Here is a 26,132-nt window from a genome sequence, read left to right on the forward strand (position 1 = left end):
TGGGATTACAGGCTTGAGCCACCGCGCCTGGCCAAGAAATGTTAATTAAGATTTTAAAGTCATTTTTCTCATTGTCTGATATGAAATATATTCTTTAAAAAGAGTCATAATCATATAACATAAAGAACTTAATGAGTATCTTTGTATTTTAGCAGAATGCATGGCATATTACTGAGTTTAATATGTTTGATAAACGTTAAGTATTTTAAATGCTCTCTTTTTAAGGATGTTATTGTTTCATGTATTCAGCTGTATAAATTGAGCATCATAAAGTTTTTCTAAATGTAGTTAAACGATACTTACACTTTAAAAAATATTTTAACATTTGTTTCTAGGAATTTTTTACATATGCATAACCAAAGAAATCATTTTTATGTATATACATATACAAAAATCAAACCATTTATGAATTATTTAATAATGTGGAATTACTTAATAATGTGGAAAGTTACTTAATAATGTGGAATTACAAAAATAAAATGCTCTTACTGTATGTTGACTGCAGCAGAAAATAGGTTTTATATTTAAGCTGATTTTTTTCCCATAAAACTTAAACATCATACTGATGGTATATATATTTATATGTATTTTATATGTGTAAATATTTTTAAAAATTTTTTTTAAGGAAAGCTTTTACAGGTCAACACTGGTGCTAAGGAACAATTATTCTTTGAAGCTCCCAGAGGGAAAAAACAAACCATCCCCAGCGTGGAGGTAGGACAGCAGTGGTGCTTGTAGTATTGTTGATGTGAATAAGAGTGGCTAATAAACTGATACCTACTTTCTATCGTTTAGTTACACATGAAATCTGTTCTCAAATTATTAAAATAATGGATATTCTTGAGTTTATTGAGTCAGAATACATGGGTGAAGGAAGAAATACTGTATTAATAAAAGGAGTCAGTGGGCATGGTGGCTCATGCCTGTAATCCCAGCAGTTTGGAAGTCGAGGCAGGCAGATTGCTTGTGCTCAGGAGTTCAAGACCAGACTGGGCAACATGTTGAAACCCCATCTCTACAAAAAAATACAAAAAGTTAGTTGGGCGTGGTGGCATGTGCCTATAGTCCCAATTACTTGGGAGGCTGAGGTGGGAAGATTGCTTGAGCCTAGGAGATGGAGGCTGCAGTGAGCCATGTTCATGCCACTACACTCCAGCATGGGTGACAAAGTAAGACCCTGTATTTAAAAAAAAAAAAGGAATAAATCACTATGGCTAGCTATGCTCCGTTACTTTCCTCAAAAGACAAGAAGTGTGAAATAGCAGATAGAAGACGTGACGTGTCATCTGAGATTGGAGTACTGCACATCTGTCATGTCCTTAGGAATCCGTATGCCTAAGATGTTTGTTGGCAGATTACTGTTTTTTTTTTTTTTTTAAAGAAAACAAAACAAGAAAAATTGTGTTGCATTTTGTGCCTGACAATATTAGCCTTTTTTTTTTTTTTTTTTTTTTTTTTTAAACTTGACCTAGGAAGAGAGGCTTAACAAATTTAACATGAAAGTGGCTTAATGAAGGGAGGGACCATAAGTAAAAGTTCTAAATTTCTTCTAAGGGTTAGTTGGAAAACATACTTATAATGCATTATTAGAAATTTAAATGTGAACTGTAAGAATCTTACTTGAGTATCCTGAAGTCAGAAACAGTTTTGTTATTAACACTGTATGCTTAGCATCTAGAACACACAGTGGATATATGATTATATTCTGAATAATGCTATGTTAAAATTTTCTGCAGCAACTATTAGGCTCTGGGGAGCTATAAAACCAAGACAACTAATAATTTAACTATTTTTTTATTAAAACTTTCATTTTACTTTTGACACACATAATTACAAAGAAAAATGTTTACATTTTGGTTGTTAATATTTTAAGTTTGGATAATCCAAACTTACAGCATTGTTTTTCCTTCTTAGGTAGAAAAAATTGCTTGGGCATCATGGACAAGTGTGCTTGGTTTATGCTGTGAAGGAATTTGGCCAGTAATTGGAGAAGTTACAGATGTAACTGCTTCTTGCCTCACGAGTGACAAAATGGTTCTAGCTACTGGGGATGATTTGGGATTTGTGAAGTTATTTAGATATCCTACTAAAGTATGTGTTTTTCTTTAACTTTCCTAATGATTATAAATTATGAAATGGTTAAGGTAATGTCCTGTCATAGCACTTCATTGTTATTAATTGTACATATGTAATACGTAATGTTGTAATATCAAAGGTTCAGAATTATGTTTCATATCTATAGCTTTTAAGTATTATAATTTATGATCCCATGCCTTAAGTTATATATCATATCCTATAGTGTTTTTCAGTATTGACTAATATGAATATCCCTTTTACAAGAAACATCTTGGCTGGGTACAGAGGTTCATGCCTATAATCCCAGCATAATACTTTGGGAGCCTGAGGTGGGAGGATCACTTGAGGCCAGGCATTTCAGGCCAGCCTGGGCAGCATAGCAAGACATCCTCTCTACAAAACAGAGAAAAAGATTAGCCAGGCATTGTGGTAATGCCGGTAGTCCTAGCTACTCGGGAGGCTAAGGTGAGAAAATTGCTTGAGCCCAGGAGTTGGAGGCTACAGTGAGCTGTGGTCATGTTGTTGCACACCAGCCTGGGTGACAAAGCAAAATCCTATGTCAAAAGAGAAAGAGAGACATTCCTTTTATCCCCAATATTAACTTCAATAATTTTTCTATTTTTGATTAAATATATACTATTAACAGTAAATATAAACTCCTTATAGTTACAACTTCAAACTTCAAGTTGTTTTAACCAATTAAATAGAAAATACTTAATGCTTGTAAAATTAAACACCATTGATTTAATGTAATGAATGACTTTTTTGTTGAAACCAAATAATACAGATTCTTTTTTTTCTGCTTTCGTAGCAGAATTTATGTGCATTTTAAATCATCAGCATCATTTGTTAATGATTTTCTGCTTAAAATTGGTATTTACTTGCTGCTTATGTATATTAAGATTTTTTTTGTTGTTGTTGTTTTTGAGATGGAGTCTCACTTTGTTGCCAGACTGGAGTGCAGTGGCGCGATCTCAGCTCACTGCAACCTCTGCCTCCCGGATTCAACCTATTCTCCTGCCTCAGCCCCCTGAGTAACTGGGATTACAGGCTTGCACCACCATGCCCGGCTAATTTTTTTTGTATTTTTAGTAGAGATGGGGTTTCACCATGTTGGTCAGGCTGGTCTCGAGCTCCTGACCTTGTGATTCCCCCACTTCGACCTCCCAAAGTGCTGGGATTACAGGCATGAGCCACTGGGCCCGGCCAACAGGTTATTTGACATTCTACGTACCTATGCTACTGTGTGCTGTGCAAGTACTTAATTCTTTTATCACTTCCCTCTGTTTAAACTACTGTAAAATATTAGGCTTTTGCTTAACACAGAAATAAAATTTATATATCAAGTCCAGATACAATGCATTCCTTTCTCTTTTTTTTTTTAGACAACGTCTCTCTCTCTCTGTCACCCAGGCTGGAATGCAATGGCGCAATCATGGCTCACTGCAGCCTTGACCTCCCAGACCCAAGTTATCCTCCCACCTCAGCCTCTTGAGTAACTGTGACCACAGGCACATGCCACCATGCCTGGCTAATTAAATTTTTTTTTTTTTTTGGTAGAGATGGGTTTCCAGATGTTGCCTATGCTGGTCTCAAACTCCTGAACTTAAGTGATCCTCCTGCCTCGGCATCCTAAAGTGGTGGGATTACAGGCGCAAGTCACTGTATCTGGCAGCAATTATTTCTTAATTCACAAATTAAGTTATATATTATACTCTGGCACCACCATGAACATAAAGATAAATTTGAAATAGGGCATGAAATCATATTGTGGTATTCAGTTCCTGGTGATCTTAAGTGTGGTCATATTGAACTTATTTTTTAACCTGTTGTTATTACTTAGTAATACTTTGAAAACATCATTACGTGTAATTAAATATTCTTCTACATCATTTTTCTGGTGCTCATATTAATATTTTTAGATCAGCATTGAAATGAAAACACGGGTTTAAAAATTCTCATTGAAAACTCAGACACCCAAGAAAATATTCCACAGATTCCTGTTTTAGATACGTATAAATGGTAGGGTCTTAGTTGTTAACAATGTGTTCCTCCAAAATATTTGCCAGAAACGTCACTTCCAGCATTCCAGATGGTGTAGATCCCTAAGGAATAGGTTCTGGGATATTGGTCTACAGATTATTTTTTCACCTTAGTGTAGCAAGAACCACACAGTCTTAGAGAAACTACCTTCTTGCCATGCTTTGATGACAGATCCCTCACAACTTTTATTAAGAGTCATTAGTCCTGCCAGGCGCAGTGGCTCACGCCTATAATCCCAGCACTTTGGGAGGCTGAGGCAGGAGAATCACTTGAACCAGGAGGCGGAGGTTACGGTGGGCCGAGATCACGCCATTGCATTCCAGTATCAAAAAAAAAAAAAAAAAAAAAAAGAGAGAGTCGTCATTCCTAGGGAATTCACAAATTTTGCTATCACTGTGTTTTGTATAAGACATCTCTCATTTTAACACCTTTGAAAAGATTTTAATGGAAAACCTGCTTTATGATGCTTTGATTTGAAATGTATATAACTTGGTAATGCTAGATTTTAAAGTTGCCAGTATTTGTAACTTAAACTTTTATTGTTATTTAAAAGGAAAATACATTTCTATGTATATTGCTTACAAACAAAAGCACTGCTGAATTAAGATGAAAGATATTTACGTGAGTATATACATAGACGTGTACCAAACCAATTGATAGTTACTTTTTGTTAACATACTCATGCTGTACATGGGCATGTGTATCCTTTCTCAATCATTGCATCTATTTCCAACAGTAATACATCTGCTTAACCATTATCTTTAATATATATACACTATTCCATATACATTGTAATTAACTATTACTTTGAACATCTAAGGTATTTAATTGTTTTCACTACTGTAAGTAAATACCATGGTAAGTATTTTTTTACACACATAGCATTTTTCTTAGCATAGATCCCTAAAAGGGAGATGGGTGAGTCAAATACAAGAACATTTTTATGCTTTTAATGCAGAATACCAAGTTGGTTTTTTAAAGAATTTTGCCTGGGGTACTAGCATTTTGTGAAACTACTGGTTTTATATCTTGTCCTTAACAGGTTTGGGAATGTGGTATCTTTTATTCTGCTGAATTTCAGTATTTTTTCCAATTTTTTTTAACACATTGCACTTGTAATGATTAATTTCTAATTATTTATTAATAAAATAAATTCAAAATCATAATGGAAATATTTAATGAAATTTCTCAGAAAGATTTTTTGAATTTTCTTCCTCTTTAGGGGAAATTTGGAAAGTTTAAGAGGTATGTGGCCCATAGTACACATGTCACAAATGTTCGCTGGACTTATGATGACAGCATGTTGGTTACCCTAGGAGGTACAGATATGTCTTTAATGGTGTGGACAAATGAGATGGAAGGCTATCGAGAAAAAAGGCCTTGTGATAGTGAAGAATCCGACATTGATTCTGAAGAAGATGGGGGTATGTTATTTTATAATACTTGACCAAAAACATTGGGAAAATTTAGCACAACTTATTTAAGCTGTAGAAGTTATAACAAGTAATAATAATATTTGAATAATTGTAGTGTTACTGTTTTTAGTCTGTTTAACATCAAAATCCATTTTGTGACTCAAGAACAACAGGTTGCCATGAATTTATGACTTAGATGTTATTTATCTACAAATGAAGAATATCTAAATTTTAAATAAGTACTGTTAAGGTAAATTTTATATTATTAAACCTCATATTTTAAAATAATTTTGATTTTCTTCTAATATACCAGTAATATCAGTTCATTATAGAAAATGTATTTTGCCATAAAAATTAAACACAGCCTCCATAATTTGACCACACAGAGGTAACACCTCTTTTAACATTTGGGGTATATCCTAAGATGTATGTAGCTAATATTTTTTTAAGAAAAGTGTGGACGTATTGAACTTATTTTTTAACCTGCTATTATTACTTAATAATACTTTGAAAACATCATTACATATAATTAAATATTCTTCTACATCATTTTTTCTGGTTGCATATTACTTCATAATTTGCTTATAACAACTTAATTTATTTCATATTGTTGAACATCTTTGTATCCAGTTTATAAGATCATAATTGATCTTGGTTATTGCTTAAAGAATAACTCATGTATTTTGACTGTAGGCTATGACAGTGATGTTACAAGGGAGAATGAAATCAGTTACACCATCAGAGCCTTATCAACAAATATTCGCCCAATGTTTGGAATCAAGCCTCATTTACAACAAAAAGAACCCTCAACTGATGAAAGGTAATAATTTAGTTTAATATTAGATGAAGAAAAAGATATTGCCATTAAAAATGGAATTTATCGGCCGGGCACAGTGGCTCACGCCTGTAATCCCAGCACTGTGGGAGGCCGAGGCAGGCGGATCACAAGGTCAGGAGATCGAGACCATCTTGGCTAACTCGGTGAAACCTCGTCTCTACTAAAAATACAAAAAAAATTAGCAAATTAGCTGGACGTGGTGGTGGGCGCCTGTAGTCCCAGCTACTCAGGAGGCTGAGGCAGGAGAATGGCATGAACCTAGGAGGCAGAGCTTGCAGTGAACCAAGATTGCACCACTGCAGTCCAGCCTGGGCGACAGAGCGAGACTCCGTCTCAAAAAAAAAAAAAAAAAGGGAATTTATTGTTTAAGTGGCTTATTTACACAAACTAAGTAACAGTGTTATTCTTGCTTTAGACAATTCACAACACCTCTTAGAAAGTATGTCTTAGAAAGGTATTTAAAGTATGTCTTTAAATACCTTTTGGTATCAGCCTGGGTGATGTAGTGAGACCTTGTCTCTATGGAAATATAAAAATAATCCAGGTGTAATGGTGTGTGTTTATAGTCCCAACTACTTCAAAGGCTGAGGCAGGAGCACTGCTTGAGCCCAGGAAGTTGAGATTGCAGTGAGTTATGATTGGCGCCACTGTGCTCCTACCTGGGTGTCAGAATGAGGCCCTGTCTCAAAAAAAAAAACCCCGCAAAAAAAAACAAAAAAAAACCCTATTGGTGGTAACACTATGTATTAACACTAGTGGTTTAGGGAATTATACATACGTAATTTGTATTATATATGTTGATATGATTCATCTTATTTGCTAACTTTTATAAATGTATGTGATGAGGTTGGAGAAGATAATAAAAACTGAATGCAATACCAAGTACTTTTTAAGAAGTATGTGAGCGGTATTGTGATTCAGTTTTGAAAAGGCCTGCCTATCCGTGTGCCTTTATTCAAGCATAGACAATCCTCATTTCAAAAATTTTCTAAAAAGTCAGGTTGTCTTTAATGGGAGTTGTTGGTCTTAGTCTAGAATCAGCAAATAAAAAAATAAGGACATATGCAAGGCCATTTTATGAGGAGAGATCACTTTTTTTTATTATTATTATACTTTAAGTTCTGGGATACATGTGCTGAACGTGCAGGTTTGTTACATAGGTATACATGTGTCATGGTGGTTTGCTGCACCCATCAGCCCATCATCTATATTAGGTATTTCTTCTAATGCTATCCCTCCCCTAGCTCCCCACTCCCTGACAGGCCCCTGTGTGTGATGTTCCCCTCCCTGTGTCCATGTGTTCTCATTGTTCACCTCCCACTTATGAGTGAGAACATGTGGTGTTTGGTTTTCTGTTCCTGTGTTAGTTTGCTGAGAATAGTGGTTTCCAGCTTCATCCATGTCCCTGCAAAGGACATGAACTCATCCGTTTTTATGGCTGCATAGTATTCCATGGTGTTTATGTGCCACATTTTCTTTATCCAGTCTATTATTGATGGGCATTTGCGTTGGTTCCAAGTCTTTGCTATTGTGAACAGTGCTGTAATAAACATATGTGTGCATGTGTCTTTATAGTAGAATGATTTGTAATCCTTCAGGTATATACCCAGTAATGGGATTCCTGGGTCACATAGTATTTCTAGCTCTGGATCCTTGAGAAATCACCACACTGTTTTCCACAATGGTTGAACTAATTTATACTCCCACCAACAGTGTAAAAGTATTGCTGTTTTTCCACATCCTCTCCAGCATCTGTTGTTTCATGACTTTTTAATGATCACCGTTCTAACTAGTGTGAGATGGTATCTCATTGTGGTTTTTCTTTGCATTTCTCTAATGACCAGTGATGATGAGCTTTTTTTCATGTTTGTTGGCCGCATAAATGTCTTCTTTTGAGAAGTGTCTGTTAATATCCTTTGCCCACTTTTTGATGGGGTTGTTTGTTTCTTCCTTGTAAATTTGTTTAAGTTCTTTGTAGATTCTGCATATTAGCCCTTTGTCAGATGGATAGATTGCAAAAATTTTCTCCCAATCTGTAGGTTGCCTATTCACTCTGATGATAGTTTATTTTGCTGTGCAGAAGCTCTTTAGTTTAATTAGACCCATTTGTCTATTTTGGCTTTTGTTGTCATTGCTTTCAGTGTTTTAGTCATAAAGTCTTTGCCCATGTCTATGTCCTGAATGGTATTGCCTAGGTTTTCTTCTAGGGTTTTTATGGTTTTAGGTCTTACGTAAGTCTTTAATTCACCTTGAGTTAATTTTTGTGTAAGGTGTAAGGAAGGGGTCCAGTTTCACTTTTCTACATGTGGCTAACCAGTTTTCCCAACACCATTTATTAAAGAGGAAATCCTTTCCCATTGCTTGTTTTTGCCAGGTTTGTCAAAGATCAGATGGTTGTAGATGTGTGGCGTTATTTCTGAGGCCTCTGTTCTGTTCCATTGGTCTATATATCTGTTTTGGTACCAGTACCATGCTGTTTTGGTTACTGTAGTATAGTTTGAAGTCAGGTAGCGTGATGTCTCCAGCTTTGTTCTTTTTACTTAGGATTGTCTTGGCTATATGGGCTCTTTTTTTTGGTTCCATGTGAAATTTACAGTAGTTTATTCTAATTCTGTGAAGAAAGTCATTGGTAGCTTGATGGGGGTAGCACTGAATCTACTTTAAACCAACAAAGATCAAAAAAGACAAAGAAGGGCATTACATAATGGTAAAGGGATCAATGCAACAAGAAGACCTAACTTTCCTAAATACATATGCACCCAATACAGGAGCACCCAGATTCATAAACCAAGTTCTTAGAGACCTACAAAGAGACTTAGACTCCCACAAAATAATAATGGGAGACTTTAACACCCCACTGTCAATATTAGATCAATGAGACAGAAAATTAACAAGGATTATCAGGAGTTGAACTCAGCTCTGGACAAGCGGACCTAATAGACATCTACAGAACTCTCCACCCCAAATCAACAGAATATACATTCTTCTCAGCACCACATCACACTTATTCTAAAATTGACCACATAATTGGAAGTAAAACACTCCTCAGCAAATGCAAAAGAATGGAAATCATAACAAACAGTCTCTCAAACCACAGTGCAATCAAATTGGAACTTAAGATTAAGAAAGTCACTCTAAACCACACAACTACATGGAAACTGAACAACCTGCTCCGGAATGACTACTGGGTAAATAACGAAATCAAGGCAGAAATAAATAAGTTCTTTGAAACCAATGAGAACAAAGACACAGCATACCAGAATCTTTGGGACACAGCTAAAGCAGTCTTTAGAGGGAAATTTATAGCCCTAAATGCCCACAGGAGAAAGTGGGAAAGATCTAAAATCAACACCCTAACATCACAGTTAAAAGAACTAGAGAAGCAAGAGCAAACAAATTCAAAAGCTAGCAGAAGACAAGAAATAACTAAGACCAGAGCTCAATTGAAGGAGAGAGAGAGAGACAAAAAAACCCTTCAAAACAATCAGTGAATCCAGGAGCTGGTTTTTTGAAAAGATTAACAAAATAGATAGACCGCTAGCCAGACTAATAAATGAGAAAAGAGAGAAAAATCAAAAAGACACAATAAAAAATGATTAAGAGGATATCACCACTGATCCCACAGAAATACAAACTACCATCAGAGAATACTATAAATACCTGTACGCAAATAAACCAGAAAATCTAGAAGTGGATAAATTCCTGGACACATACACCCTCCCAAAACTAAACCAGAAGAAGTGGAATCCCTGAATAGACCAATAACAAAGTCTGGAATTGAGGCAGTAATTAATAGCCTACCAACCAAAAAAAGCCCAGACAGATTCACATCTGAATTCTGCCAGAGGTACAAAGGGGAGCTGGTACCATTCCTTTTGAAACTATTCCGAACAATAGAAAAAGAAAGACTCCTTCCTAACTCATTTTATGAGGCCCACATCATCTTGATACCAAAACCTGGCAGAGACACAACAAAAACAAAATTTCAGGCCAATATCCCTGATAAACATTGATTCGAAAGTCCTCAATAAAATACTGGCAAACCAAATCCAGCAGCACATCAAAAAGCTTATCTACCACAATCAAGTCGGCTTCATCCCTGGGATGCAAAGCTCATTCAACATACCAAAATCAATAAATGTAATCCATCACATAAACAGAACCAATGACAAAAACCACATGATTATCTCAATAGATGAAGAAAAGGCCTTCAATGAAATTCAACACCTCTTCATGCAAAAAACTCTCAATAAACTAAGTATTGATGGAACATATCTCAAAATAATAAGAGCTATTTATGACAAACCCACAGCAAATATCATACTGAATGGACAAAAACTGGAAGCATTCCCTTTGCAAATGAGCACAAGACAAGGATGCCTTCTCTCACTACTCCGATTCGACATAGTGTTGCAAGTTCTGGCCAGGGCAATTAGGCAAGAGAAAGAAAGAAATGGTATTCAAATAGGAAAAGAGGAAGTCAAATTGTCTGTTTGCAGAGGACATGATGGTATATTTAGAAACCTCCTTTGTCTTAGCCCAAAATCTCTAAGCTGATAAGCAACTTCAGCAAAGCCTCAGGATACAAAAATCAGTGTGCAAAAATCACAAGCATTCCTATACACTAATAATAGACAAACAGCCAAATCATGAGTGAACTCCCATTCACGTTTGCTACACAGAAAATAAAATACCTAGGAATACAACTTACAAGGGATGTGAAGGACCTCTTCAAAGAGAGCTACAAACCACTGCTCAAGGAAATAAGAGAGGACACAAACAAATGGAAAAACATTCCATGCTCATGGATAGGAAGAATCAATATTGTGAAAATGGCCATACTGCCCAAAGTAATTTAGAGATCACTTTTTAATAAAGTCTCTGAGCTAGATGACAGATTAAGAAATAAATTGTGAACCTGATCTTTTCAAAATCAAAGGTGGTAAAGAATAAAAAGGGATATGGAGCAGTGAATGGCATGGACTTCCGAAGAAAAGAGGTTTAAAGAACAAAAAAGGAAAAGGTAACGAGAAACAGTAAGAAGGAACAGAGGGAGTGGGAAGTGGGAACAGCCTTGGGAGGTGAGAACAAGGCTGTGGTGAGGAAAACTTTATTATGAGAAGTTAGTAGAACAATTTGAGGGAGAAATTAAAAATAAAAGGGAATTCATTCACAGTTGAACAGAATTTGTAGAAAATTCAAGTGAATTTGTGGCCATTTTGGATAGTGCTGAAGAGTTTTGGAACTCAGAGAGATAGAAATGACATTACAGGAAAGCTTTGTCAGAGCGATTTGAGTTTGCACCTATGGGTTTTATATTTGGGGAAAGGGGTGAAGTTAAGGTGAAAAACACATTGGTAATGGGGAAGGGGAGAACTGAGAGATTTTGTGAATGGACTGACCCTGCGTTACCAGGGAAGCTCTAGATGGAATGTTGAGGACACAATGCCTCCTCAGCTCCTCTTCCAGGTGTCGTTTGCTGATGGTAGACCTCATGTACCTCAGGTCATAGCAACGGGAGGTCACCTAAGGAAGGGGGATGGAGAGTGATCATCCAGTTTTTCATTATGTATAAAGAGGCAAAGTATTAAATTAGGAGCATTTTTAAGAAAGCACAGTATACCATAATCTAAGTACTTGTACAGAATTCCATATTCCATGTTTCAAGTAACTTGCTAGAATGCAGCATGGTATAGTGCAAAGGACATGAATTCTGGAGTCAGACAAATGGGTAAAATACTCATTTTTATCATTACTGGTTGTGTGAGTTTGAAAAATTATTCATTCTTTCTGAACTTCAATTTCCTAAGTGGCAAAATGAACATTATAATCCCTAACTTATGGTGTATTTCAAGTTTTAAATGAAATAATATAAATCAAGAATTTAGATAGTGGGGTCTTCACCAATGACACCTTATCCCTTGGAATGAAATAAAAGTTAACTGAGGAGATACCTGGTAAATACTTAAACATTATTTCTGAAATTAAATATTCACAAAGCAATAAGCATTACATATGTATTTATTAGAGAAATACAGATAAATATGAAAATGGAATACTATTTAAATATTCTAATTAGAATATTTGAAGTAGAGTGTTTAATATGACTTAAGGAAAATTATGTCTCCTAAGTAATGAAAATTGAAAAGTGTTCTGTGGGGAGAAGGAGCTCTAGACATTCCCATAAATTTCTTTCATTTGTTATATTGATTTTTTAAAAAATTATTTATCGGATAAATTTGGTATGTCGGAAAATGTGACCTAATTTTAATCTGTAGACTGCTTCATTCACAGTAAAACACTTAAATGTAAATTTCCACCCATTGCTGAAGTGAGGCATGTTCTAATAGATGCAAATATTTTACTACTCATAAAGAATGATTAACACTGTCATAACTGTAATCTTTGATGTTAGTTTGTTTATTCTGCAGCTGTTTCCTAATTTTTCAAATTGCTTTCCTTTTTGTTCTCAATTTACTTTACAATTTCAACCCTGCTAAATATTTTGAAAATGATAAGGTGTGGGGAGGGAGACAGGGGATCTGTTGGCCCCCGTGGCAGGGTCCAAGCACTGCTCTTTGCCTTAAAAAAAAAAAAAAAGAAAGAAAAAATGACAAGGCAGAAGTTATTGATGTGACTTCATTTTCACAAAATGAAAAAAAATCAAAGGAGATTAAAAATGAAGAGATTCATATCTCTTTTTACCAACTTAGAATATTTGTGAGGAGATAATATGGTTCATGGTTTATTTAAATAATTGCTTTTTTAAGTAACATATATTACTGTCATAAATATGAAATAAAACACTTTATATGCAAAACAAGCCAAGTGCTGTGCCTCATGCCTGCAATCTCAGTGCTTTAGGAGGCTGAAATGGGAGGACTGCTTGAGACCAGGCATTTAGCACCAGCCTGGGTAACACAGCAAGACCCCATTTCTACAAAAAATAGAAAAATTAGTCAAGAATGGTAGTGCATGCCTGTACCAGGAGGTTCCTACTCAGGAGGCTGAGCAGGAGGATTGCTTCAGCTCAGGAGGTGGAGGCTGCAATGAGCTATGATCGCACCCTTACACTCCACCTATGGCGGCAGAGTGGGATCCTGTCTCTGGGAAAATAAATAAATGAAAAAAAATTAAAAGCAATTAAATACTTATCAAATATCCACTTAAAAGGAAAAATGGCTTCTGATGACAATAACCATTCTATTTGGTTGATACTTTTTTTTTTTTTTTTTTTTTTGAGACGGAGTCTCGCTCTGTCGCCGAGGCTGGAGTGCAGTGGCCGGATCTCAGCTCACTGCAAGCTCCGCCTCCCAGGTTCACGCCATTCTCCTGCCTCAGCCTCCCGAGTAGCTGGGACTACAGACGCCCGCCACCTCGCCCGGCTAGTTTTTTGTATTTTTTAGTAGAGACGGGGTTTTACCGTGTTAGCCAGGATGGTCTCGATCTCCTGACCTCATGATCCGCCCGCCTCGGCCTCCCAAAGTGCTGGGATTACAGGCTTGAGCCACCGCGCCTGGCCCTTTGGTTGATACTTTTGTGGATTTTTTTCCTAAGTGATAATTTAATATTTTTTAATAAACGTTTTTGGTTTTGTTTTTGTTTTTTGTTTTTTTTGTTCTTTTGAGACATAGTCTTGCTGTGTCGCCCAGGCTGGAGTACAGTGGCACGATCTTGGCTCACTACAACCTCCACCTCCTGGGTTCAAACGATTCTCCTGCCTCAGCCTCCTGAGTAAGTGGGATTACTGGCACGCACCACACACCCAGCTAATTTTTGTTATTTTTAGTAGAGACGGTGTTTCACCATGTTGGCTAGGCTGGTCTTGAACTTCTGACCTCAAGTGATTCACCCACCTCAGTCTTCCAAAGTGCTGGCATTACAGGCATGAGCCACCTTGCCTGGCTAATAAATGTTTTTATAACAAATATTATGTATTTGAAGTAGTTATTTTTGTCAAATTTCCAATATTTGTGAATAAAAATATTTAAATCAATGTTTAAATCAATGTGACATAAGTTAGACATTTTTGTATTTCCTTAAAATTCTGTTGACATGTTGCCTTTCTTCTGTTTGCTAAAATGCTCTATTCTATTCATCATCAAATTTTATATGTTTTCCTACCTTTTTCCCCCTTGCTCCTTTTGAAGGCAGGGAGTAGTAAGGTAAGTGTTTTATAAAAGAAAATATTTTATTCAAAAATTTACCCTTTATTTTATTCTTTATAGTATTTTAAGGTATTTATTTTCCCTATAAAACATTTCACTACATTTGTCAACAAAGCATTATGAAATGAAGTAGGACAAATTCTATGAAAGAGTTGCATTTTTAGATAGTATATATGGTTGTTATTATAAGGGTCTTCATTATGATAAATTGTTTTACATATGACTGTACAAACTACTACAATGCAAATAAATAGTTTTGGTTTTCCTTAAGTTTCAGAGGCTCGTAAAAACAGACCTAACCACACGTATATTTAAGTGAAAGACTATTCAGTTTTAAACCTGTTAACACGATTTAATGCATGTTTAATCTATTCATTCATTTTAAAAGATGAAAAGAGGGTAACTATGGTATTTGTATGTTTAATAAAATGACATGTAGGAAAAGACTCTTTGGGAGTACTTTTATATCTACCTTTGGTGATATGGAAATGTCTTGAAAGAGTTTCTGAAACAAGACAGTGTGGAAATGGCTAGTCTGTTTTATAAGTTAAAAAAAGTATTATGGCTGGGCATGATGGCTCAGGCCTGTAATCTCAGCAGTTTGCAAGGCCGAAGTGGGAGGATTGCTAGAGCCTGGGAGTTCAAGACCAGCCTGGACAACATAATGAGACCCTGTTTCCACAAAAAATAAAAGTAAAAATGCATTAGCTGGGTGTGGTGGCAGCCCTGTGGTCCCAGCTACTCAAGAGGCTGAGGTGAGAGGGTCTCTTGAGCCTGGGAGTTTGAGGCTGCAGTGAGCTGTGATTGCACCACTGCACTCCAGCTTGGGCAACACAGCAAGACCCTGTTTTGGGGGCTGGGAGTTGGGGGTAAGATATCACTAGGAAAATGCTGGGACATAAGGAAGAAAACTGTAAACTTGAGACCAGATTGTGCAGAAACTCAAATAATAGGCACCTGTTAATATTAGATCTACAGCAGGAATCTGTCATCTGTTTTAAGCAGAGTGGTGTGTACAAAGATATGAGTTCAGAGTATGAAGCAACCTCTAAAATGGGCCATAAAATCTTATACTATTTTAACAGAAATAAAGCACCCGGATCTATCCTCACATGTAGAATAGCTTGCTCAGTACTGATCTCTGCATTTTAAAGGAGACTTGGATAGTTTATAATGGGCTAGAAGAAAGCACAGGAGGAAGGAAGGTTGGGAGGCCACTTCATATAAAGAAAAGTTAGTTGACCAGGTGCAGTGGTTTATACCTGTAATCCCAGCACTTTGGGTTGTTAAGTTTGGAGGATCGGTTGAGGCCAGGAGTTAAAGATCAGCCTGGCCAACCTGATGAGACACCATCTCTACAAAAAACTTAAAAAAATTAGCTGGGTATGGTGGTGTGCACCTGTGATCCCAGCTACGTGGGATGCTGTGGCAGGAGGATCTCTTGAGCGTGGGAGGTCAAAGCTTAACAAAGCCATGATCATACCACTGCACTCTAGCCTGGGTGACAGAGCAAGACCCTGTCTCAAAAAAGTCATTATTATTATTCTGGGAATCTTGTTTCAAAACAAGAAAACTAAATGGAGATATCATTGTTATCTTGGATATGAATGACTTTTCATGTAGAAGTAACCTCCCTGTCACAAGCAGTATTTATACAGAGTTTGGATGACCAGTTGTCATCAATGCTATACGATGGTTGTTCTAGACATGTAAAGAAGGTTCCTGGTCTCAGTGGGAGAATGGATGAAATGACTTTTGTGATTCCTTCCAATTTTGTTTTGATTGTTATGCTATTAAGAGAGAGAAAAAAAAACTTTTTAAAGATTACTTCTTTTACTAGCAAAATTCTAAATTCAGTATAGTCCCGAGTGACTAATTCTGCCTGCTTGGATTACTGACTGGGGAACGCTCTTAGGTCAGAACAGGTGAAAGTTAGGCTCTTTAGACAATTTCCTTTGAAGTATCTCCAGTGCTACCAGCTTTTTAAATTAACATTTTAGTGCCAGTGCCCATTCTTAAAAATAAGCTTAAATGTTTTGTTTAAAATTCAGATTACATTGCAGAAAAATAAGAATGGCAAGCTTTAAAGTTCACAACATAAAATATATTGAATTCTCAGTTATTTGTTTTTTTCTTTTTTCACCTTTCTTGTGATTCCCTGTTATTAATGGAGTTTTTTTTTTTTTTTTTTTTTTTGAGACAGAGTCTCACTCTGTTGCCTAGGCTGAGTGCAGTGACGTGATCACAGCTCACTGCAGCCTTTACCTTCCAGGTCAAGTGATTCTCCCGCATCAGCCTCCCATGTAGCTGGGACTATAGGTGCATGCCACTAGGCCTGGCTAATTGTGTTTTTTATAGAGAATGGGGTCTCACAGTGTTGCCCACGCTGGTCTCAAACTCCCGGGCTCAAGCAATCCTCTTGCTTCGGCCTCTCAAAGTGCTAGGATTAAAGGCGTGAGCCACTGTGCCCAGTCTTACGCCTTTTCTTTTCTCTTTTTTTCTTTTATTCTGGTTTTTTTTTTTTTTTTAGGCAGAGTTGCACTCTATTGCCCAGGCTGCAGTGCAGTGGCGCAGTCTTAGCTCGCTACAACCTCTGTTTCCTGGGTTCAAGCAATTCTCCTGCCTCAGCCTCCTGAGTAGATGGGATTACAGGCACCTGCCCCCGTGCCTGGCTAATGTTTTTTGTATTTTTAGTAGAGATGGGATTTCACCACGTTGGCCAGGCTGGTCTCGAACTCCTGACCTCATGATCCTCCTGCCTCGGCCTCCCAAAGTGCTGGGATTATAAACTGAAAACAACAGACTTCTAATATTATGCAATACAGTTGTCTGCATTAAACTTGTTAAAATATTTTATTACAGGAGGTATTTTACTAGTGTTTTCAATTCAAATTTATGTTGTAATCTTTTTCCTTCTTTATCTGCTGCTGAAAAGAGGTTCCAGGTAATCCTCTCTTTGCTGTGTTTACAAAGCCTAACTTTGTATTTTTGTCCTCTCTCATATTAGCATTAATGGGATACTATGTTACTTGGTGTTCTTTACCTCTCCACAATTTTGCACATTTTTTTCCTTTGGAATTGGTACCACTGAAATGAATAGCATCTTAATTATTGGACTTACTCTGTATAAGTAACTGTTCTACTAAAACTTATCCATTCAACTTGTATAATTTTATAAGTTGTATAATTTTATTTTAAGCAATGATATACTTTATATAAATGATCTTTATAAAAATTAAAATATGGTTAATTGTTACATAGGATATAGATAAAAATTACCTGTTTATTGTCTGGGTTACATTTAAAGCTGTCAGACAGTAACATAGAATAATGTTCACCAACAAAATTGACTTGGGGAAAAAAGCAAGGCTTCTATCATTCTTTGAAATGGTCCTAGCAGAAATATTTTTAAATGTTAAATATGATAAATTCAGTTTTACTTTTACTTGTGGACATCCAAAAATGTATATGAAGAAGGTTTGAAACCAAAATTTCTATAATAACTTGAAAAAATTGTTTATTCTTGAAAAGGATGTTTACTTTTTATAACACCAGTCATGCTTATATATTTTACATGCTGCCTCATATTGCTATCAACATCCCATTCATTTCTTATTGGATGTTTAAGATATAACACATTTACTTTTATTGATGTATAACATGACAACCGTTTTGAAAATGCAAGTATATTTTATGCTTTAATTTTATGAGACTTGTTCATAAATGTTGGAGTCTTTTACATGGGAAAGTTAATTTGTATCATTTCCTGATTTAGGTGTTACAAATTGAATATTAACTTAAAATTTGGAAAGGGATTGGTGCATGATTGATTTAAATTCAGTGTTCTGGTTATTCAGTATTTGAATAATGGTTGAGATAAAAAATAATAAACTAAATTGCATTTTTAAAAAAATTAGAGGTTCTAGGGAAGAGCTTCTACATTTAAATAATTCAGACTGTGAACTCAATACACCTGTTGGGACAGGGCACATTATAAATAGATCCTGAACAGAGAAGAGGGGCTAGATTTGAGAGCTACTGTGTAGGTAAAGTTGATAAATTTTAGTAAATAGTGAGAATAAGGGAAGAGAAAGAGTTGGAAGCAATAATAATAGTAATTTCCTTTTATAATGTATTGTATGGTTTACAGTGCTTTGTGACTATAAAATGTCTTCCTTGAGTAACCAACTGATGGCAATGCCATTAACCAGTACTAGGGACTACTTCAGCAAGTAGAGAAGGTGAAGGGCATGAAGAAACAGATGAGTACAAATTTGAACTCACATGTGATTTATGTTGCTAACAGTGTGGAACGTTCATAAAAATATTACAAAAATTCACTTTCAAGAAGGATGTATTGAATACCTGCCATGTGAAGATACTCTGTTAGATACTTTAGAGCAGTAATCCAGGCTTTGTTGTTAATGCACCCATCAAGAAATATTTGAGTATGTTAAATTAACATTTTCACATTGTTTATAAGCAATCTACTTTTGTGCTATTATGTTATTTACATTATGATACGTACACCAAAGAAATTAAAAGTAAGGCTGTGCACAGTGGCTTACACCTGTAATCCCAGCACTTTGGGAGGCTGAGGCAGGCAGATCACTTGAGGCCAGGAAGTCAAGACCAGCGTGGCCAACATGGTGAAACCCCATCTCTACTAAAAATACAAAAATTAGCTGGGTTGTGGTGGTACACGCCTGTTGTTTCAGTTACTGGGGAGGCTGAGGCACAAAAATTGCTTGAACCCGGGAGGCGGAGGGTGCAGTGAGGTGAGATCGTGCCACTGCACTCCAGCCTGAGTGACAAAGTGAAACTTGGTCTAAAAAAAAAAGAAAGAAAGAAGAGAAGAGGCTGGGTGTGGTGGCTCACTCCTGATCCTGTAATCCCAGAACTTTGGGAGGCCGAGGTGGGCCGATCACCCGAGGTCAGGGATTCGAGACCAGCCTGGCCAACATGGTGAAACCCCATCTCTACTAAAAAAAAATACACAAATTAGCTGGGTGTGGTGGCATACACCTGTAATCCCAGCTACTCGGGAGGCTGAGGCAGGAGAATCGCTTGAATCCAGGAAGTAGAGGTTGCAATGAGCCAAGATTGCGCCACTACACTCCAGCATGGGCGACAGAATGAGACTCCATCGCAAAAAATATATATAAAATGAATAAAAGTTGTAATATTTTCTTTCTACCTTCCTGCTTTAGAAGCTCTCAAGATGAAGAGGGCAGTCTAGAGGACCACAGAATGGGTCATCTTTGGGAAGGTGTGACAAGACACCTCTCTGGGAGGGACGGTGTGAGAGGCTCAGTGAAGGCACTGAGTGCTGCATGCCTTTCCACCTTCCCACTTCTCTGTTGCAGGCCTCCGGTGAGCAGGGCCCCACCACAGCCAGAGAAACTCCAGACAAACAATGTAGGCAAGAAAAAGAGACCTATAGAGGTAAGGAAAATTCACTCTCCAGTGTTACTGAAATGTATCCAGAGTTCCTTTTTATAAAACACCCAAGTCTTATCATTAGTTTTCGTGAAAGTAAGTGTATTAAGTGCTCTTTTTTGTTTGATTTAATTCTTATGTAAGTCTGAGTTTTGGATTGATATTCTCTGGTTATCTTAATTTTTTAAATTAGTCTTCCTTTTGCTTTGCTGTGAATAATACCGTAATTGAACTGTATCTCAGAGAACTCCTAAACCTCAATATATGTGAATGATCTTTTGCTTATAGAAGCACAGACACCTTGACAGTACCTAAAACTTAGTGGCTTGAATTTGTAAATTAAAGAGTTAAATACTTATACCAAATAGGAATTTTGACCCTGTGCCATATATTCACTGTACAGGGTTCATGAAGGCTATTTCTCCTTCTGTCTCTGCTTCCAACCAAAGTAATCTTCCATAATAATTGAGGAAGAAGGAAGGCTCTCCACGCATTTCATAATCCCAGTATCAGCAGCAAACAACCAAACTCTGCTAAATCAAACATAAACAAAGTGTAAAGCTGTGTGATGGTGGTTGCTGTAGCTCCCTCCCCAACCCAGTCCTACAAAGTCAATGAAATGTACATTTTCAGTTGCAGAATTATCTGCCAGACCTTTAGCATGAATTGTCCGAGACAGTATACTTAGTTTTTGTCCACCGATGATGAGGGTACTGTTTGGATTCTTCAAAGGATGTGACTTGTACATAATTTATCCTGACTCGTGTATGTAGGTCAGATATTTTGATTAACAATGAACATAAAATTGTCTTCTTTTGGACACAAAAAGTACAGTCCCTCTATGTCCTTGGGGGATAGCTTCCCCTTGGGGATGCCAAAATCCACAGGTGCTCAAATGCCTTATATAAAAAGGCGTAGTATTTGCATGTAACCTCTGCACATCCTCCTGCATACTTTAAACCATCTGTAGATTGCTTATAATACCTAATACAATGTAAATGCTGTATAAATATTTGTTATACTATATTATGTTTTAAATGTTATTTTTTATTGTTTTTTCCCCAATATTTTCTGTCTGGAATTGGTTGAATTCTTGAATGTGTAAGGCCAACTGTACCTCAGTGTTTAACATGTGAAATCTTAAGAACTAAAGTTCTTGGGATCAGACTACCTTGTGATTCCATTTTCCTTTTTCATAACTTTATATAGAAAAGTATAGAATGTATGTTTAAGCTGCCCAAAACAGGTTATATAAAGAAGTACGACTAGCTTAATTTTGTATATGAAATTTGTAAAACATCAAAAATGCATACTCCATTTTAACTGCAGACACTAGTATTATGTATACAACAAAACAATGGTGAACATTTGGACATGAGGAAGAATATAATGGTTTTATTATTATCATTATAGGACCTTGTGTTGGAGCTCGTTTTTGGTTATCGAGGCAGAGACTGTAGGAATAATGTTCACTATTTAAATGATGGTGATGATATAATTTATCACACTGCATCCATTGGAATTCTGCACAATGTTGCTACAGGTAGGAAATCCTGATTCTCCATCCCTCTTTCACTTTTTTTAACTTAGAAATTTTGATCTAGCTGCTTAAAATCTTTGTTAAAGCTATAAGTAGTAATTTAAATGTAGGAGAAATCCTCCAGAATAAAAATATTTCGTATTTCAGAACTTTCTAGTAATATTTCAAGTAAACAAATTTCAGTTTTAATCGAGTATAATACAGCAGAAAAGGAATTCATAATGCAAGTGCTCATAAGTCTATTAGAAGTAAAGGTTTTACTGTATGTTAAAACCATGTTTTATACTGAAACCATTGGTAACTTTAATTCTGTTTCCCCATAACCTCATGATGAGAATAAATGGTTTGGATGGTTGTTTCTGATAGTGATTGAGTGTAGCATGTTGGGTGAGTGATTGCTGGGGCTGGGAGTGTTCTTACTGAGGCCTTGGAAAGCCAAGGAAGAAAGACTTAAGAAAGCTGTTTATCTGTGGCTCTATGATGATACCTTGTTTGACCCAAGAAGGTGAGAAAATGATTTCTTGATGTTCATTTAACTGATTGGATTATTCAGTTGGATTATTCAAGAGCAAATAACGTTCTCTTAGCATCATAGTGACATTAAGTATTTAATTTTGAATTGTTTTATTACAATTTAATGGCAAACTTCATAAAAGTCTGAAAGTTAGAAGTAAAAATAAAGGTTATCTAGTTCATTCTTGTTTTCCTCTGATAGCTTCATTCTGAATGGGTAAAGAGTAGATCGATGATGTAAATTATAATCCACCACCCCTTGTTGGTATTAACCATTAATATGATCTTTCTATTTTGGTTTCATAAAGAAAAGCATTCACCAAGATCACACAGAAATCAGTGGCAATTTTCTATTTAATAATTTAGGCCATTTAAAACATACTGGTTAGAGAGAAAAATCCTTCTTAATTGAGGTATCACGTATCTGTCCTTCAGAGAGAATGAGGAAGAGTAAGATAAGACAAACAAGAAAGGACTGTATATGTAAACTCTCATGTTTATACTTATAATTTTATTTTTACTTTTCTGATTTGTAATTAATCACCTTTCTAGTGGTGGGGTGTCTAGAGAGAGGGCAGATGGAGACTAGGCCACCTGCTGTAGTTTTTACTATATTTGGTTTCTCACCAGTTTGAGGATACATTGTTCATAGTCTAGGAAGTGGATTTGCCATAAATGATTCATTATTTTGAGGTGTGTTCCTTCAATTCCTAGTTTGTTGAAGGTTTTTAACATGAAAGAGATGCTGGATTTTATGGAAAGCATTTTCCATATCTGTTGAGATAATCATATGGTTTTTGTTTTTAATTCTGTTTATATGGTAAATCACATTTGTTAATTTGCATATGTTGAACCAACCTTGCATGCTAGGAATGATGAAGCCTGCTTGATCATGGTGAATTAATTTTTTGATGTCCTGCTGGATTTTGTTTGCTAGTATTTTGTTGAGACTTTTTGCATCTATGTTCATCATAGGGATGATGGTCTGTAGTTTTCTACAAGCATATTGGCCTATAGTTTTCTTTTTTCATTGTGTCTTTGGCAGGTTTTGGTATGAGGGTGATACTGGCTTCACAGAATGAGTTAGAGAGGAGTGCCTACTCCTCTATTTTTTGGAATAGTTTCAGTAGAATTGGCACCAGCTTTTCTTTGTACGCCTGGGAGAATTCAGCTCTGAATCCGTCTGGTCCAGGGCTTTTTTTTTTTTTTTTTTTTTTTTTTGAGATGGAGTCTTGCTGTGTCACCCAGGCTGGAGTGCAGTGGCACAATCTTGGCTCACTGCAAGCTCCGCCTCCCAGGTTTGCACCATTCTCCTGCCTCAGCCTCCCGAGTAGCTGGGACTGCAGGCGCCCGCCACTACACCTGGCTAATTTTTTGTATTTGTAGTTTTTAGTAGAGATGGGGTTTCACCGTGTTAGCCAGGATGGTCTCGATCTCCTGACCTCGTGATCCACCCACCTCGGCCTCCCAAAGTGCTGGGATTACAGGTGTGAGCCACCACACCCGGCCTGGTCCAGGGCTTTTTGATAGGTTGATAGGTTTTTTATTACTCATTCAATTTTGGAACTCACTATTGGTCTGTATAGGTTTTCAATTTCTTCCTGATTCAATCTTGGGAGGTTTTGTGTTTTTAGGAATTTATCCATCTCCTCTAGATTTTTCTAATTCTTTTTTTTTAGAAGCCCACAACTAATATCATAGCCTCTAGATCTAGATTGTGTATTTATAGGTGTTCATAATCATCTCTGAGGGCCTTTTGTATTTTTGTGGGATTGATTGTAATGTGATCTTTGTCATTTTTGATTGTGTTTATTGGGATCTTCTTTGTTTTGTTAATCTAACTAATGGTCTATTGATCTTGTTTATATTTTCAAAAAAACGATTTTTTTATTTTGTTGATTCTTTGTATGGATGTTTGGGTCTCAGTATTGTTCATTTCTGCTCTGATTTCGTTATTTATTTTCTTCTGCTAGCTTTGGGGTTACTTTGTTCTTATATTTCTGTTTCCTCCAGGTATGATATTAGATTGTTAATTTGAGATCTTTCTAACGTTTTGAGATAGACATTTAGCACTGTAAGCTTTTCTCTTAACACTTAACATGCTTTTGCTGCATACCAAAGATTTTGGCATGTTGTGTCTCTGTTTTAATTTACATTGAAGATTTTTAAAAAATTTTTTACCTTAATTTCATTGTTTACCCAAAAGTCATTCAGGAGCAAGTTGTTTAATTTTTATGTAATTGTGGTTTTGGGAGATCTTCTTGGTATTGATTTCTATTTTCCACTGTGGTTAGGAGAGTATGGCAGATATTTCAATTTTCTTAAATGTATTGAGACTTGCTTTATGGCTGAACATGTGGTCAATCTTGGAGTATGTTTTATGTGCAGATGAGAAGAATATATATTCTATGGTTGATGGGCAGAGTTTTCTGTCTTTTATGTCCAGTTGGTCAGGTATTTAATTCAAGTCCAGAATTTCTTTGTTAGTTTTCTACCTTGATGATCTGTCTAACACTATCAGTGGGTTGTTGAAGTGCCCCACTTTGATTTTTGTTTTGCTTTTTTGTGGGCCTAGTATTATTCATGGTTCTCTATCCTCTGGATCCAACCTACTGCTCTGAACTCATTTTCTACCTCTTCATTTTATTTGCACACGTCTATCTTTATTCCCTTCTGCGTGGACTACTGTCATAGTCTCACTGTCACTACTACCAGATGAATCACATTATACTCATTTGATCAAAAAACTTCAGTTCCTGCTGGGCATGGTGGCTCATATCCGTAATCCCAGCATTTTGGGAGGCTGAGGTGGGCGGATCACTTGAGGCCAGGAGTTTGAGACCAGCCTGGCCAACACAGTGAAACCCCATATCTCCTAAAAATACAAAAAAATATATAGCTGGGCACGATGGCAGACACCTATAATCCCAGCTACGTGAGAGGCTGAGGCATGAGAATTGCTTGAACTGGAGAAGTGGAGGTTGCAGAGAGCCAAGATCACGCCATTGCACTCCACCCTGGGCAACAGAGTGAGACTGTCTCAAAAAAGAAAAAAAAAAAAAAAGAGATTTCAGTTCCTCCCCCACTGACTTCAGAACAAATATAAAATATGACTCAATATGGCCCAAATTATTCAATGGAAAATTACTACTGGTTTCTGTGTGACTCTGGCAAATCCTTTTCTCTAAGAAACCAAAACAGAAGATTCATGGGCTGACACTCAAAATCCTCCCTAACTCTAGTCCCGAACTGCCTTTCCAACCATGTTACTCATCTTTCTTCTTCATGACCCTACACTTCAGCCAAATGAGCCTGTTATATGGATACATAACACTTTCCTGCCTTTAGGCCTCTGCTTAAAGTGTTCCTCTGCCTACAAGGCCCTTCCCCGCTGACTTTTACATTTGTAAAATCTGTCTGGGTCAGTCCAGGATTACCATATTCCCATGATGAGATTAATCTTTTCTGCTCTGAATTCCCATAGCATTTTGATCCCAACTCTCTTGTGGTACTTGGAATCTTCAGCCTTGTACTATATTGTTTATCCCTTTTACAGCTGTATCCCATTAAATGATTTTCTGAATCATTTTTCTATCCTTATGATGCTGTATATATAGTAAGTGCTCAAAATATGTTTTGAATAAGCAAATAAGTTAAAGAGTAGTTTATTGTTCTGGGTAAGGGCTTTTGGCTGTTATATCTTAAAATTTTCAAACTTAATTCTCAAATTCTTTTTTGTAGGTTCTCAGAGTTTTTATCAGGAACATAATGATGATATTCTGTGCCTCACAGTAAACCAGCACCCCAAATTTATCAACATAGTGGCAACTGGCCAAGTAGGTATGTTTCTATATTTTAAAAGAAACAATTTAAAGCATTTGCTTCGTTCAAATAAATTCAAGGAAAAATCAAAATATAATTTTATTGATTGATTATTTATTGATTGTTCAAAATCAATGTATACATAAAACACTACCCAATTATACCATATTTTTAGCTTCCAGGCCTTTCTCTCTCTCACTCTGGTTATCTGAGTTGGTCTTGACAATCCAGAATTTAAAGTAAACTATTGTATGGTAGTTGAAATAGTTGGATTTAGT

General features: G+C 36.4%; 1 protein-coding gene across 18 annotated transcripts in view; it reads left to right on the forward strand.

Moving 5' to 3' along the window:
• Positions 1-26,132, forward strand: part of LOC105467670 (EMAP like 5) — a 220,783-nt gene that overhangs the window by 168,055 nt on the left and 26,596 nt on the right. For 10 of the 18 annotated variants that reach the window (XR_011625648.1, XM_071099741.1, XM_071099734.1 and 7 more), the window contains 8 exons: positions 626-714; positions 1,915-2,091; positions 5,342-5,543; positions 6,228-6,354; positions 14,523-14,537; positions 19,907-19,985; positions 21,393-21,522; positions 25,774-25,872. Coding sequence is in view for 15 of the 18 variants with exons in the window: in XM_071099741.1 (XP_070955842.1) it covers positions 626-714; positions 1,915-2,091; positions 5,342-5,543; positions 6,228-6,354; positions 14,523-14,537; positions 19,907-19,985; positions 21,393-21,522; positions 25,774-25,872 (918 nt within the window). In the remaining 3 variants the exon portion in view is untranslated. Of the gene's footprint in view, positions 1-625; positions 719-1,914; positions 2,092-5,341; positions 5,544-6,227; positions 6,355-14,522; positions 14,538-19,906; positions 19,986-21,392; positions 21,523-25,773; positions 25,873-26,132 lie in introns of those variants that run through there. The other 8 variants (XM_071099735.1, XM_071099738.1, XM_071099740.1 and 5 more) reach the window with 5 other exon arrangements.

Source organism: Macaca nemestrina, chromosome 7, assembly GCF_043159975.1.
Source record: "Macaca nemestrina isolate mMacNem1 chromosome 7, mMacNem.hap1, whole genome shotgun sequence".
NCBI classification, from domain to species: Eukaryota; Metazoa; Chordata; class Mammalia; order Primates; family Cercopithecidae; genus Macaca; species Macaca nemestrina.